This window comes from Pholcus phalangioides, unplaced genomic scaffold (assembly GCF_987345545.1).
Source record: "Pholcus phalangioides strain wild (caught in Gottingen) unplaced genomic scaffold, Ppha-v1.0 ptg000003l_1, whole genome shotgun sequence".
Lineage (NCBI taxonomy): Eukaryota > Metazoa > Arthropoda > Arachnida > Araneae > Pholcidae > Pholcus > Pholcus phalangioides.
The window spans coordinates 23167968-23184890 of NW_028301596.1; the positions used below are offsets into that span (position 1 = coordinate 23167968).

The following is a 16923-nucleotide window of genomic DNA, read 5'->3' on the forward strand; positions in this document are numbered from 1 at the left end:
ACTAAATCCAAAATAGAAGTACCCCTCTAGTGACTTCTGATACATGCTGATACAAAAAAATTTTGAGCACCAACTTAAGAAAGTCTCTATCATACTGATCTCCAGATGAAAAGTTCTTCCAATCAATACCTGGGTAATTGAAATTCCCTAGTATGATAACCCTCTTACACTTACACATGTAGGAAATTTCATCATGAAATTTGGCGATGTAGTTTGGATACCTATTTGGTGGATTGTCACAAACCCCAACAATAAGTTTATGATGTCTTTTGTTTTCAAGCTCAACCCATATAGTTTCAATATCACTTCTCTTCACGTTACACTCTCTAGCCTTCAAACATGATTTCACGTATATCAACACTCCACCACCTTTCCTATCCGATCTATTTCTCAAAAAAAGTATCGTATCCTGAGATGTGCAAGAAAGATTCATCCCCATCGTTTGCCCAAGATTCTGTAATGGCTATAAGATCCAGGCCTTCCACAACTATCATAGTTTCTAAAAAATCTTTCTTATTACCCAAGCTCCTGGCATTATAATTAGTACACATTTTAATTTGCCCGGTAGTTTAGAAAACTCCAAAATGGCCAGACATTAGGTGGTCCTGCACACACACACATTTTGGTCAAAAACTTATTTCTACAATCAGATGAGATCACCAATCTTCTCAGTCCGCAAGCAATATGATATAACTTTTCCTCTTCCAGAACAAAGAATCTGTCCAATCTTTCATCTCAGATTTGATTTCTCCTTTATGTAACTTCTGAAAATAACTTTTGTCTTTTTAGCCTCTTCTTTTGATAAGCCGTCTCTTTGGCATCTAAATACAATGAAATGGCTTTATGGCCAGTCACTACAGTTATCTCATCTCCGCAAAAATAACCTCTAAACCTCTGACAAGACTACACGACCGCCAGTCCCTCTTGTTCAGTGACACTATAATTTTGTTCAGCTTTATTTAAAGCTCAACTAGCAAACCCTAAAGGTCTTTCCCTATCTTTTCACACTGTATCAACACAGCACCAAGACCAATTCCTGAAGCGTCACAATAGATTTTCATTCAACATTCCGGTTTTCTTGTACTTAGCACAGAAGCATCAAACGCTGCATTTTTAACTTCTCAAATGCTTTTTGGTCCATCCATAAAAATTTCACACCCTTTTTTGTAAGTTGATGAAGAGGCTCAGCAACATCACTAAATCTTGGAACAAACTGGCGAAACCAGCTGCATAGTCCCAAAAACCTTTGTGAACTCTTGGTATTAACAGGAATCTGAAAATATTTTACAGCCTAAACCTTTCCTGGTCTAACTCACCACCCCTCTTTAGTCAAGAGAGTAGTCCTAAATATTCAAGTTCTTTCTTCTGAAGACAACATTTTTCCGGTTTTATAGTGAGCCCTGCTCTATTAAGACATAAAAAAACTTCCTCCAGATTAAGTTAATGGTCCTGAAAATTCACACTGTAAATGACGATAGAGATAGAACTCACAACACTTGCCAACCAGATGCCCATCATCACACACATCCTCTGGAAGATAGCAGGGCATTATTTAAGCAGAAAGGCATGACCCGGAACCTACACATGCTGTTGTCAGTCAAAAATGTCATTTCATCTTGATCTTCCAATCATACATTCACTTGCCAATAACCCGCGGAAAGATCTAATGTCATAGCAAACTCTGCACTTCCAATAAATTGTAAAATGTCATCATCCACTCGGGGAAGCAGATAACGATCTGGAAGTTATTTTGTTCACTTTACTATAGTCAATTATGAAGCGCCAATCACCAATTTTATTTTTAACAAGGAAGCAAGGTGAGCTGCAGCATGTATTTGCAAGTTCAATTATGCCATCTTCAAGCATCTTGGGAACTTGTTCCTCTATGATCACCTTCTTCCATCGCGGTAGCTGGAATGATGCCTTAAAGACTGGTTCATCGCGAGTAATTATTTTGTGCTCTAGCACGTTTGATCGACCTGGCTTTCCTCTGAAGAGATCTGGAAATTTTTGTAAGAGAGTTTTTAATTCACCCTTTAGTTCCAGCAAAACCTCAACGAAGATTGAGGCCGAGTTAGCCAATTCAACTAACTTATCCATTTTTTGTCACTACCTTTCCCTTATTAACTTGGAATCCTCTTTGTAGTTCTCAAGCCTTTAAGACTTGACTAAATTTACAATAAACTTGCACATTAGTTAAAAGATCTTTCCCAACAAGAAAACCCATAGGTAGTCCACGTATTATCGTCAATTCTGTATTAACCACAAAATTACAAATTTCAATTTCTATCGGTATCCTCTCGATCTGCCTCAAACTTTCTCCAGAAGCCGAGATGCATTTTCCTCCCGCATAAGGTTACATCACTGTTCCCTTCTTACGAAGCCTATGAAAAATTTTCTCACTGATCACCGGAACATTGGCTCCTATGTCTATACATCCTTGAATTGTAACGTTTTCGATACGGACAACTGGGTACAAAAAAACATACAGATTTTAATGTAAGAGCTACGTGACCCTTTTGCATGCAACTCGCTGTCCATTTATGGAAATAGACTCATTAGATCTGGACACTGACGTCTTAAAAGTCCCAGTTGATTGCACTGATAACAAATAACTTGCAGCGGAATTGACCGACGAACACCATTGGACCCTCGTCCATGGGTAGTAAAGACATCTCTTGAACCTCCACGACCCAGATTTTCAGAAGGTCTGTATTGTTTAAGTGCAATGAACTGCTCCGAATGCAATGAACTCAACTCCTGTAATGAAGTCGGTTTATGTCCTAATACAGCCTGACAAACTGACAGAGGTAGTTGTTGCAAGATCTATTCGATTTGATCTGTCACTAAGGCACGATGGTCAAATTGTTGATATAAATCCAACATTTGAAGAGCAGTCTTGAAATGATCCACCCAAGTATTGTCTCAAGAACAAAGCTTGCGCTATATCCAGTCTGTTTTTCTGAGAAGAAAAGGTCTGATGCAACAAGTTTTGAAAACTTAACCAAGCATCATTTTCCTTTGTTCTTTCCCATTATCTTTGTCCAATTTTATACCACCAAGCACGAGCTTGTCCTTTGAATGCACTGGTGGCAATGTCAACATGTTTGGCACATACTTCTGTCAACAAAAAATATTCGCTGCATTTGTGAAGAAAATCATCAACATCTTCTAGTCCAGAGAACACGATCAATTTAGATGGTTTGTTGGGTTCTGGTGTTTGAAGAAAAGGAATAATTAAACAGCATCACAGGCGGACACATAGGATATGTTCAAGCAAGTTCATGTAGTTCTATAAGATCATGTGAGTCCATGGGCATATATTCATTATGAGCTGTAATTGGGTCTGACATCATCTGATGAGTAGCAGCAGGACCAGAGACATTTATATCTGCGTATTCATAGTTTGTATCTGCTGTACTATTAAACAACCTATCTTGAGTATTTGTAGCGGCAACAGTCTAGTGACGCAAGTGGGCTGAATAGGCATTCTTACTTCATATCCCAGTCAAGCCCCCATTTGTGACATACTGTGCCATGTCTCTGCTTCACCAGTCATATTATAAAACTTTAAAGTTCCAAAATAGGCTTCACTCACCTTAAAAAACGGCTCAGCTCATAACATAGCAGTAACCAGTAACAGCGTGTAAACAGAGATAATCATCGATGAAACAGCACATCTTTCTTAGAGGGAAAAACCATGGCAGTCACGGAGCAACTGGTCCTGTAGCTAAATAGTCAACCAATATCAGGCTTTGGTTTTAGGTGATGTCATAGGAAAATGGAGGGAACGACCTTTGGCGCCATGGTCATGGTTGTCAGGACCAACTCACGATATCACACAGGAATAGTAATGATATTGTTGTTAGGATCATAAGAACCATAAATTGTGGCACCCGACATCCTTCTGTTATATAAATGTCATGATAGAGAGAGTATGGTTCTCATAGTTCATGGTCTTTCTGCTCTGTAAATCTTGCGGTAGAGTTCCCTTCTGTTATATTTACATCTCGTGATAAAGTGTGGCTCTTGTGGACCTTCTGATATGTACATCTTACAATAGAATATGGTTCTCGTGGTACTTCTGTTATGTACACCTCACGATCAATAGAATATGGTTACCCTAGGTCCTTTTGCTATTTACATCTCGCAATAGAGCATGATTCTTGTGCTCCTTCTGCATTGTACATCTTACAATAGTGTGGTTCTCATGGTCATTCTGCTATATTTACATTTTGCAATAGCTAAAAAAAAGACAGCGGGAAATACACTTTATGTACATCTCGTGACAGAATATGGTTCTTGTAGTCTTTCTGCTATGTACATTATGGTGGATCGAAAAATCTAAATGTGAATAAAAGAATCGGCTTATGGTGCAAAAGTCGTCTTTCAATCATACTAGCATAGATGCAAAATTTTTTCAACTTCAATTAATTTCTTCCAGTGCCCCAAGACACTTAAATATTTGCCAAAAATTGATTTTTACGCAAATTTTGAATAAAAAAAAAAAAAAAAAAGTTAAACAATCGATTTAACTGGAAAAATAGTATAGGCAGAGAATGAAAAACCATTTAGGCCTATTGTTTATTATTAAATGTATAAAATTATTTAGTATAGTAAAAGTTGGAAGGAATGGTGAAAATATTCATGCCATACCCAAGCAGTTGAAAGATGTCTTACAGATGCGCTTAGTGTCTGAGGCATCGAAAGTGTGTGTGGAGAAGAGACATGGCTTCATATTGAATAGGATAAAATCAAGAAGCCATATCAAACATTTTAATACCAAAAGCATTACAACAAATATGCAAAATCTTCAAATTAATACAATTAAAAAAGTCATTATATAAGTTCAATTTTTATAAGTTTTATGATTTATTGCTTTGATTTTTAAATTTATACTTCATGTATTATTATAAAATTATTAATATTTATAAGTTAATACTTTAATACCTGAATACTCTGCAAAATTTATAAACATTTTTCATTAATTTACAATTTTTAATAATTTTCATAAAAGTGTGAATTTTTAACTATTTTTGGGGTGCTTGGGCCACCAGAAGATATGAATGGATTTCAATAAAAAAAATTATGCAAACTAATACACCCACGCCAAAAGTAATTTTGAAAAAAATAATAATTTCCTATACTTTTTGATCTGCCCTAATATACATCTCACGATTGAATACAGTTCTTGTGGTCCTTCTGTGATGTACACTCATGTCCATAAATTAAGGATAATTCAGAATCACACGAAAATCGAAATCTAAAGTAAAAATTTCACCTGCAGAATTATCACACACATCTGCAAGAATGATATGCAAATTTCAGGAAGCCACCAGATGATGCCGATAGTACATTACAATGACGAGAGTGTAAGAGGGGGGTATATAAGGAATGGTGGCAAAGAAGTGAAATTGTTCACACGAGTTCTATAAGGCTCTCAGTGCCATAAGCGAATAGTTATGACACGAGGACGTACGTGGATGATTTTTTACGTGGTAGAATTAACGGCCGCCTGGAATGTGGGCGTACTCAGATGGAAGTATACGAGAAACTTGGAATTGTCCAAAGTGTCATCTCTAGGCTTTGGCAACGATTCCAAGATAACGGAAATGTCAGTAGACGTTACAGTACAGGTCGTCCCCGAGTTACAACGCCGAATGAAGACCGGTATTTGGCAGTAACTGCCAAAAGAAGCAGACGGAGCACAGCATCCGACCTGTCTCGTCAGCTATCTGCAGTCACGGGTACCACAGTTTCAAGGCAAACCGTGTACAGAAGTTTGGGAGATATTGATCTATATGCTCACAGGCCTGTCAGATGTGTTCTGCTCACGGCAACTCACTGTCGGCAGTGATTAGCCTGGAGTAGAGAACATGCAATGTGGACATCATCACAGTGGGCTTGTGTGATGTTTTCTGACGAGTCCAGGTTTAGCTTGCAGTCTGATTCACGTCAGACTTTCATATGGAGAACGCCAGGTACCCGTTACCACCAAGACAACATCATTGAATGACACCGTTGCAGTGGTGCAGCATTGCTCGTTTGGGGTGGAATTATACGGGGTTCCAGAACAGATCTGCATGTTCAAACTGGAACCATGAAAGCCCAAATTTATCGGGACATCATTCTGGAACAACATGTACGTTTGTTTAGGGGTGCCATGGGCGCAGAATTTGTGTTTATGGATGACAACGCCCGTCCTCACTGAGCAAACATCGTAAACGAATGCCTTGAATCTGAGGATATAACCCGTATGGAATGGCCAACATTCTCACCTGACTTGAATCCGATAGAGCATGTGTGGAACATGCTTGGCAGACGAGTTGCAGCCTGTCAACCACCTCCTACATGTGTACCGGAACTTCGGAGAGCATTGCTTGCTGAATGGAGTGATCTTCCCCAAGATCAGATCGATAATTTGATACTCAGCATGCCTAGGCGTTGTACGGACTGTATTTCATCGCATGGGAGACATGCTATGTATTAACCATCATACCAACTATGTAATAGTAAGTTTTTGTAAAGGAGATACTTTTTACAATTGCTCCAGGGAGCAAAAATCATAGTTTTTATGAATGGTATCATACATACACCATAGTTTTTGTTCTTTATCTTTTGTTTAATAAATGGGCTTTATGAATAAGTAATGTTTGTTTTGTTTCTGAACCTTTATTTGCCGGAGCTGGCAATATCCTCAATTTATGGACATGAGTATCATATATCCCTTGAAAGAAAATGAGTCCCACCATTCTTCTGCTATATAAATCTCATAATATCTCGTTATCTCGAGCATGGTACTTGTAGTCCTTCTGCTATGTACCTCTGCTTGTGACAGAGTGTAGTTCCAGACATTATTCTGCTATATAAATCTTGTGATAGATAGAGTATGGTCATGGTTTGTGGTTCTTCTGCTATGTACAGCTCGCGACGGATAGAGTACAGTTCCCATGGACCTTTTCTATGTACATCTCACGATAGAGCAGGAGATGGTATAGCTTCTCCCCTGCCAACGAATGTATGGCACCCGTGTCAGCACATACTGCTCCATGCCTATGACAAATCATGACTTCGATAGCATTTCTTTTACAGTTTCTCCACTGAGAGATGTCAAAGTCCAAAGCGATGACACTGGGCCCAGGTTTATCCATTGGAGGATTTCAAGTTTGGCATCGAGACTGGGTAACACCAGGTTCCCCACAACCATAACATCTTAAGACAGGATGACGTCATGCATCTTCCAATTACGGGTTCACTCGATGATTATAATGAAAGTCTCTTTGTCGCACTGGGGACCTAGGGGTTTGTGTTGCTTAGACTGCAACTTCTTCCTCTCACATTGGATCTCTCTTTTTGTTTCGAAGGTTATAATAAGCATCAAGCTTCTCCACGATATCTTCAGGGGTAGTCCACTCACTCCAAACATCCAGAAAATGTCCTTTAACTTCAAGTGGGATCCTTTTCTTCATGATTCAAAATCAGATCTTTCAGCTCGTCAAAGTTTCCAATGTTCAGTTCGGACAGCCAGCCTTCGAAGTAACTTTGGATATCAAAGTGATAGTCCTTCCAGGTAATTCAAGTTGCTTTTCTGCCAGTAGAGTAGAGCTGCCGGAACCGTTCCGCACTCAGCTTGAAACAGCGTAAGAGCACCTCCCAGATGTAGTCGTCATCATGGGCCTTATCCTCAGGTTCTCGAGCAATCAGTTTAGCGACTTCATTTGGCAAAACACCCAGTAGATATGCAACACAGTTTATCTTCTCCACGTTCAAGAATTTTAGCTGTCTTTCAAACAACTTCAGGAATAACGACATGTCATCTTCACTCGGCTTGAAATTTGGGATCAACCTCCTCACGTCGAACTTGGGCTGATTGATGAGAGCAATGGATGGGCTCTTCTGCCGGTTATGAGATTCGTTGAAACTCAAGCTGCAACCGCATCTTTTCAAGTTCGAAAGAGCATTCTTGGGCAATTTGTTTTTTCTCTTCTGTGATTCTAGAGCGATTAGGATCAAATCAAGTTTCTTACCTTTGGCCAGGAATGCCATTTCGATTCTAGGCACTATCAGGAATCTCACAACTCAGATCGAATGTCCCTCACTTCGTACTGCCTTTCGTTCGGGCACCACTTTTATAAAGGGACCTCAGGTCGGAGGTGTGTCTCTTTTCTGTGAGGTGACGGAATATCCCTAGACACTTGATATTGGAGGGGTGTCCAATTAAAGCACGAAACTACGGAACTTAAAGAAGACGACTTTATTTCAAAGTACACTCAAAACACACAACCTTCCAGGATGGAGAAGCCACATTCCAACTCACGCTCCCTTCTCTTGGAAGATAGATCTCACCTTCCTTTAACAACGTATAAACAAACAAAACACATTATGTGATATAAGACCACAGAGAGTTAGTAAAGATGTCCATACTGGAAAAATAGATTCATTACAATGGTGCTTTATTTTCTGCCTTTGGTGTCTTTTTGTCAATTTTAGCAATAACTGGCAACTTTGCTTACATTTGTTATAATTTTTGGTGACAATTGGCGATTTCCTCGTATTTTTATCAAGGAAATATGATCAGCCCACATATATGCAACTGACAATCAATAGTTTAAAATATTTTGGAGCAATATCTGAAGCACAGTGTTTTGCTGCCAGATTTTAGGCAACATCTTTCTAAGCATAGAAATACCTCAGGTACATGTGACCATGTATCCTCTTTTAAACATTGCAGGGGTGCAAGCGCTTCTCGTCTATTTCAGAACAGCAAATTTCATTTTTGGAGCAGAAATTTTAAAAATGGAGCAGAACTAAAAACTAACATGATCTGCAATATAAGGAGTGGCTTTTCTGTGAAATGCCAAAAATTTTGCCAAAAATGGCTGAAACAAATAATTCTAAATAAATTTTCTTCACAAATTAAAATCTGTTTAAATTTTTTCTGAATTATCTTATGTCACCACCAAAATCTTATTCATCCTGATATAGCAAAAAAAGTGAGTGCAGAATATAATAAGGGTTTCTGTGAAAAAAAAAATTAGCTTCTCACAGAATTTAAAGGAATTATTAAATTTACAAGCAAAATGCAAAAAACGAGAAAAATATAAAAAAAAAAAACCTTATTTACTTAAACAATTTCTAAACCTAATACAAATACAACACCACAACAGGCAAAATGCCCAACGAAGTGGCTGAAAAAAAGATGCCCATAACGAATATGGATGTCATATATTTCAAAAATAAAGCAACCCAATTAAAAATGTAATTAGAAACATTATAAACAATATATACACATAATAAAATATTATACAATGCCCATAAAGAATACTTATGGTTGTCTTTAGGCCCGTTTACACGAGGCAAGCGCTTTAGTGGGCAACTTAATTTTAACTTACCGATTCTTCTTGAAAGTGTCCACACGTATAAGTGGCAAGTAGATGCTCATTGGATAATTTTTACGGAGGCGAGAGCAGTTAGCGCATGCACGCTTCAGTCTACTCAAATCCACGGGGAGAGACAGACGCACAACGCGCGGGAGTATAATAGTAATAATTTTTTATTTATCTGGCATTCAGAGAGGTGCTTTTTTTAAAGCTCATAGCTTTCGTAACGATGGATGAAGTTGATCAGGTAGAACTTACGAATACTGTGATCACAGCCACATTATATGATATTTTTTTTAAAGAATATAAATTTATTCACTTAAATAAATTTATTCAATAAAAAAGGGGAAACTTTTTTCTCACTTGCACGAGAGCAACACACTGAGCAAGAAGTAGGTCACGCAAGGGAAACATTTCGCTTGTCCCCTTTTTTCGCCTCTGCACCCACGTAAGGGGGGCGAGAGATGACGCCACAGGGAAAAAAAGAATACACAACATATTATAAACTTAAGTAAGTCATCGAGAAGAAATATAAGATTTCTCAATTTCTCGTCCAAGTTGTAAATATCGATTATATGATATTTTAATCGAAGTTGAAGAGGAGATAAATTATATGAATTATGAAAGCCGAAAATACTGGAAAAGATTCTTGGCATTCGTAGGAAATTCTAAGGGTTAAAAATTAAATAATAAAAATTCATTAAACAAAAATTATTTCCAAATTTCCGAAATCATTATTATTTTTTAATTTAATCTATAGAGATGACATCTTTATGTTAAATATTTGATCATGTATTTTTACAACAGATGGCAGCGAATTCGTTCTGGACGAGAGAAATATTCGAAACCCCCCTCCAGTTTTTAATATATAAATCCTCCCCACCCGATAAATATTTTTGAATCTTCAATTTTTTTCCACTCCTGACATCACGTCGACAGAATATTCTATAGCTATACATCGAATAATTTTTAGCTTGTTTGTTAAGGTAATTTTCATTTCAATAGTTCAACAAACATTCGTGGCGAAGATATTTTTCAACAAACTTGAAGCTTGTGTCCTCTGGTCACCTCACCATCCAATATTTCCGCGGAATTCTAGCGAAACTTCAGGAGACGACAGAGTATGAACAGGTTCACGCTTGAGATCAAAATAAACCCCTCCGTGAGAGAGCAAAATGACCCCTCCAGCGCGGCAGGTCACGCCCACTGGCGCATGCGCATACGTCTACTTAACCGGAAAAAATAGAACCATTCTTATCTGACTTACCAACTAAATCACTTCTGCACTTGCGCACTTGTCAACTAAAGCCGTGTAAACGGCCCTTATCGTCTGCATACATTGTATCGTACTTGGCAACTAAAAATTAAGTTACCAACTAAAGCGCTTGCGTCGTGTAAACGGGCCTTTAGTCTAAGTATGAATAGTTTCTCGATTTACCCCAACATGTTTATCAGGTTTTGAATGTGTCAATTGTGTTACAATTTACTACCTCCGGGGGTAAGCTATTCCATTAATTGACAACACTATTAGAGAAAAATTCCCTGCGACACCATAACCTTGCATTGTCCCTTACCAATCGATACTGGTGTCCCCTTGTAAAAGCAGTCGATTGGCGGTGTACTAAAAGTTCATGGTCCATCCTATCCACCCCATTGAAAATTTTGAACACTTCGATCATATCTCCTCGACATCTGCATTCATCCAATGTAAACATATTCAAAAAATGAAGTCTCTCATAACTCAAGCCCCGTGTTCCAATAAGGACACGTGTAGCTCTTCTCTGCACCCCTTCAACCAAGTCTATGGCCCTCTGTAGGTATGGTCTCCAAAACCTTACAGCATATTCCAGTCCAGGGCGAACTAAACCTCGAAAAAGTGGAAGAATGACTTTAGGAGAACGCGAAGAGACCTTTTTGAAAATGAGACCGAGTATTCTATTTGCTTTTTTGACACCCGCTGAACAATGTTCAGAAAACCTAAGCCACTCGTCAATGAGAATTCCCAAATCGGTGACCCTAGTTGCAACCGGGATAGCGACGCCATTCAACTCGTAAGAGAACCGTGGGTTGCTCGAACAAAAATGAGCGACCATGCACTTATCAACGCTAAACGTCATGCTCCATTCATTTGCCCATGCTGCAATCCTGTTTAAGTTGGTCTGGAGCAACTCCCTATCGCTTTGATTCCCGATTACCCCCATTAGCTTCACATCATCTGCGAATTTGCTAGTTATCCCATCAATACCCTGATCAAGTTTATCGATAAAAAGTGAAAAAAGTATGGAGCCAAGGACACTTCCTTGAGGAACTCCACTTGTGACGCCTGTCCAACCAGAGAATTCCCCGTTCACCATAACTCGTTGCGACCTATCTCTTAACCACGATTCTATCCAATTCAGCAAGTTGCCCACCATTCCAATCTCGTGTAAACGCTTCAAGAGTTTGCCATGTTCGACCCGATCGAATGCCTTCTGGAAATCAAGGTAAACAACGTCTACATTTTTGATCTTACCCAAAGCCTTAGTCACGTAATCATAGAAGCAAAGGAGGTTAGTTACACATGACTTCCCCTTCCTGAACCCATGCTGAATTTCAGACAATACATTATTCTCCTCTATCCACTTCACTAACTGCCTTTTGATAATAATTTCCAAAATTTTCGAGAGGGAGCTCGTCAAACTCACTAGACGATAATTGGACACATTTCTCTACTACCCTTCTTAAATATCGGAACAACATTAGCAAGTTTCCAATCCCTTGGGACGATACCCTCAGCAACACTACTCCTGTATATCTGTGCGACTGGCCCTAACAATTCATAAGCACATTCCCTGAGGACCCTGGGATATATATCATCTGGTCCTGGTGCTTTGCACGCACATATATATTTTTTAGAAGATTCAGGACCTCCACATCTTCCACTTGAATATCGTTGCGAATTTTATTTCCCCATGCAACACCTGTATATTGAATATCATTATCTCTGTTAAAAACCGACGCGAAAAAGTCATTGAAAGCACTACACATGTCAACATTGCTCTCTAACCTAGACCCTCCTATTGAGAGGGGGGGGGCAACTGTCCCCTTACATCCATTATTGGCGTATCGAAAAAATGATTTCGGTTCAGAGTCAATGTTATCTGCCAACCTAGATTCAACTTCTTTTTTACTATCCCTTAACGCTTTCCTCAACACTCTTTTTTTATCAGTAAACAATGATAGGTCACCTCGTCCACTTTTATACTCCCTGAATGCTCTTTTCTTTTCAAGATAGAGGTTACGCACGCTATCCGTGAACCATAGAGGGTGCGATGTACAAACACGCCTTTTTCGAACAAAGGGTATGACGTTGTGCAAAACAGAGGACAGTTTCCTACTAAATTCCTCCCATTGACTTACCGCCCCTACTGATTCCAACCGGTCTTTGAAAACTTTGAAAAAAATGCACGAGAGGGAGTGCAAAAAACATTCATTTCATTCTCTCCAACAACATGTTTTGGAAAAGTAAGACATCAATATAAAAAAGGTATCTCACAGAAGTTATGTAAAATGAGCACATGCTCCTAGTACAAACTCCTTCCTTTTCCTTTGACTATTGTTAACAGCATGCCCCCACCCCCTCCACCAATGCACTGGCGGACCATGCGACCATATTAGGCGCCACTCTAGGAGGGGTGCCAAATGGAGTTGAAAGGGTGAAAAAAGCTTTGTTGACAAAAAAAAACGCCGTCAGTAGCGCCAAAAACAAATTCCGCACGGGTAGAAATTTTTTTTCTCGAGCCGCCCCTGTTCACCAAATCCGGATTTTCGCAATGTCAAATTGTCACGATCGGCAACCGCCGACGATAACCACACGACTGTATGACTAGATGACAAAACTATGAATATTTTAGCTGGAGTTTTTACAGATCACATTTTTTCCCAATGATCTTCGAAAAATGTCGATAATTTAAACGAGTAAACCAATTCCTTTTTCGATGTATGCCGTCTTTGAACGCAGGTTGGCAGCCGCGAAATTACCGTTATTTTCAGTATATAACCCGCAGGAAAAGAAACGGTCTCCGAAATCGGAAAATTCGGCATATTCATTCAGGGACTTTGATAGCCCGCCTTAACCAATAACAGTATAGGACTTTATACTTCAAGGTAGTAGAACTACTTTCCAAGGTCACGAGATAACGCTATTGTGATAGATGGTGGGAAGTGAAAAAAAATTGAAGTTCCTCCCTCCGTATCTTTTCCTGTATCTCGGAAAGAACGCGTCCCGTGAACAAAATTTTCATGCTTCTTTTTCCTAAATTCCGGGTATTTGACGCACTACAGTGCATTAGCGGTACCCCCGCAAAACCACAAACAAGAATTGGCGCAAATGCGCAGAGATTCGGTGCCTTGGCACACCATGTAGCAAGAGAACCGTTTCGACGCAATTGGCGCAGAGCTTGCACCCCTGACATTGTCACATAATTATTGTACCATTGTTGCTCCATACATTTTTGACTCAGTGGAATATGGTTCAGAGGGGGGATTGAGTTGAAGGGGGACCAAAATTGAAGGAAGAAATTCACACAAAATTGTTTTTCAAGGACATGAAAATGAACTTTTTTTTAAAGGATTTTCAAGGACTGTACAAACCCTGTTAAATTAAAAATTAATAAACCACCTTTATAATAAATAACCTGAAAAATGATACAATTTCTGCTTTGGCAGAATCATTAATTGCAATCTACTACATTTCTATAATTTGACATCATATCGATAATTCCCTCCTCAATTAAAATCAGTTACACAGATTTTGTTGATAGGATTTGTTACAAAAGTAAGACAAAACCTAGAAAGTAGGACATTTTACCAAAATGTAGGAAAAGTAGGACAAGTGGGAGCCCTGTAAATGCAATATTAATGAGACACATTTGACTTAGAATTTTTCAGCATTTATCGCCAAGGATTGAGGGTGTGGAACCTTCATTATATCTCTGAGCGTATTTATAGCAGACCTGCCAACTTCAGAAGGAAAAAACCTACTTTATCTATAAAAAAGCATAATGCAGCCCGTTTTCCAATTTACAAGGGAAAAAGGAGGTGGGAGGAAGAGGGTACCCCCATACTAAAAATTGATTAGGAAGTTATAAAATTATAATCAGAAAAATTAATTGCTGCAGGAGAAAAGATATGGTTTACTCGCTTGTGTCTAACTTTTGACATTTTTGCACTACTGTTTTATGTAAAATGAAATGTAATTTTACTCACTGGGACACACAGTCCCCTGATCACATGAAAACATAAAATATAAAAATAAAAATTCATTAGATGGATGCTAAAGTGCTGAAAATCACCCAATATTCCTAACTCAAAATTTAACATTCTAGTCACCTGAATGATTAATATTAATAGAACTTTCTCCAATAGAATAATATCAAGTGCATTACTTTTTGTCGAAAATTTCCGAAAATTCTGAAAACTCCTGACCCTGAATAACTAACTCATCAATAAAAAATAATTTTACATTTCAGACATGGTAAAAGTTTGACGATACTCAAATATCAAGAAAAAATAATGATTTATTATTGTAAATATATTAAAAATGCACAAATTGTGAATTCCATTTTTGACACAAGTTCATTTAAAAAATTAGGCTGAAATTAAAAAAATAAAATACTATATAATTCATGAAACCATAATGGGTTAGGATGGCATGCAAATTTCGGAAAAATATTGATTCATCAAATGGATGCTAAAGGATTGAGGGCATCACTCAACATACTTTCTAACACAGAGGCGGCTTGAAACATCGTTTCAGTGCATAAGACACACCAATAACTGCCGCGAAAACTACAAGCGGTGTTCTACTCTTTCTCACCGTGGGGAGTGCGGGAATTTTCAGCTAAGTTCCATGGAAATATATCGACCAGTTTGCGACATAGGCAGGAAAATGTCAATATTAGCGATTCTATAAAAAATCATATTTTTAGAAGCAAAAGCATATAATCGTATCAACTTGCCAAGATCATACTAAATATGATGAAATCGTAGCAGTTGGCAAGTATCTAATAGTTTTGTGTGATCTGTTGTATTTTATGTCTATGAATGCATCAGCTATACCTTTATGATTTCAACAATGCTAAGAGCTAAGAAATATTGAAATTTCTAACCTTTACAAGACCAATTGATGCCCCCAATTTTCTAAGAGTTTCTTTAGAAGTTGATGATGATAAGTTATGTATGATAACCACAGTGCTTGTAGGTGCTGGAACGCTGCTCTTCTTCATTAAAAATAAAGAAAATATGAGTCAAACACAAATGAATAAAAAATTTTAAAAGTGGGACACCTGTAGTCATTGTGTGGAAAAAATGTGGCATAGATTTAATATATGGCTGAATGAATAGGTTGCTGAATCACCCGTTTCAATCTGTAATGAACTTGTTACATTCATTGGCTCACATGATTACACATTGGTGAAAAGTAATTCAGAGATAAAATGAGCAAAGAGAAAAATCTTTGTTGTGTTTATGACAGTGATAACACGTACCTGTTGTAATTGGGAAAAACAAATCCTCAGTTTCCAAAGCATCAAATCAATACATGTTTCCAAACCTAACTACTAATTCAAAATCATGCTGATTGATTACAAGTAAAATTGATGAAGATCAATTCATTTCTCACCATTAATTGCACAAGAGTGACAACTTTGAATGATCAACATTCAGTTAGCATAAACTCATAATATCAGTAAAATCAATTAAATTTTTGGAGAAATATGTAGGGGAGTCTGTTATACCTAGGAACATTATTTTTCAAACTTTTCTTTCTCAGTCAATTTTTACCATAAAATTTCCCTAAATTTCATTTTTAGCATCTGCGTAGCCAGGGTATTTACCAAATACCAAAAGCAAAATTCTGTGACTTTTTGGTGACTTTTCAGGGCTCCCACTCAAAAAATTAGAAAAAGTAGGAAGGGGGTAACCCCCTCCAGACAACATATAATCATGGCATAATAAAAAAAATCCCTAGAAGTTTTTTTTATTCATTTTAAAATTAATTTTTTGTTCATGGCACACTATTTCAGTATTTTGTAAGACTGACTCAAAGCAAAATGACAGAAATGACTTTTACACAAAATTTTTTTTGACCAAAATAGAATCTTAGCAACCACAGATAATTCTTTTCTGCTCTCTTCACAATATATATATTACATTCTTTTTTGGGAGTCTTCAACAGTCCAGTTCGTTAACTCTCTTCGACAATACACATGGCAAATTATGAAGATATGTAAGTTTTTCAGGAATGAAGCTCTTTTGATACCACTTCCAAAAGTAAATTGTGTAAATTACAAGGTCTGATATAAATAAATCAAGGTGGGCCAGATAGTTTTACTGTGTTGTCCATCACTTTCAAAAAGGATTTGTTAAAATTTTAGTGGTCAATGCCAGTGTAATCATTTTTGACAAATGAAGCACTTTCATTTCTAGCTCTTTACTTGAGCATTGTAAATATTGTTCGTCTCTGTGCATGCCCTAAAAATACAGAAGAAAATTGAATGCTATT

The 16923-nt window shown here is 37.8% G+C and overlaps 1 protein-coding gene across 1 annotated transcript in view; it reads right to left on the minus strand.

The window, feature by feature from the left end:
- Window positions 1-16923, minus strand: part of LOC149088318 (uncharacterized) — a 234276-nt gene that overhangs the window by 30718 nt on the left and 186635 nt on the right. Inside the window, exon 18 of the mRNA XM_089246939.1 lies at window positions 15530-15640. Coding sequence (XP_089103065.1) covers window positions 15530-15640 — 111 coding nt within the window. The remainder of the gene's footprint in view (window positions 1-15529; window positions 15641-16923) is intronic.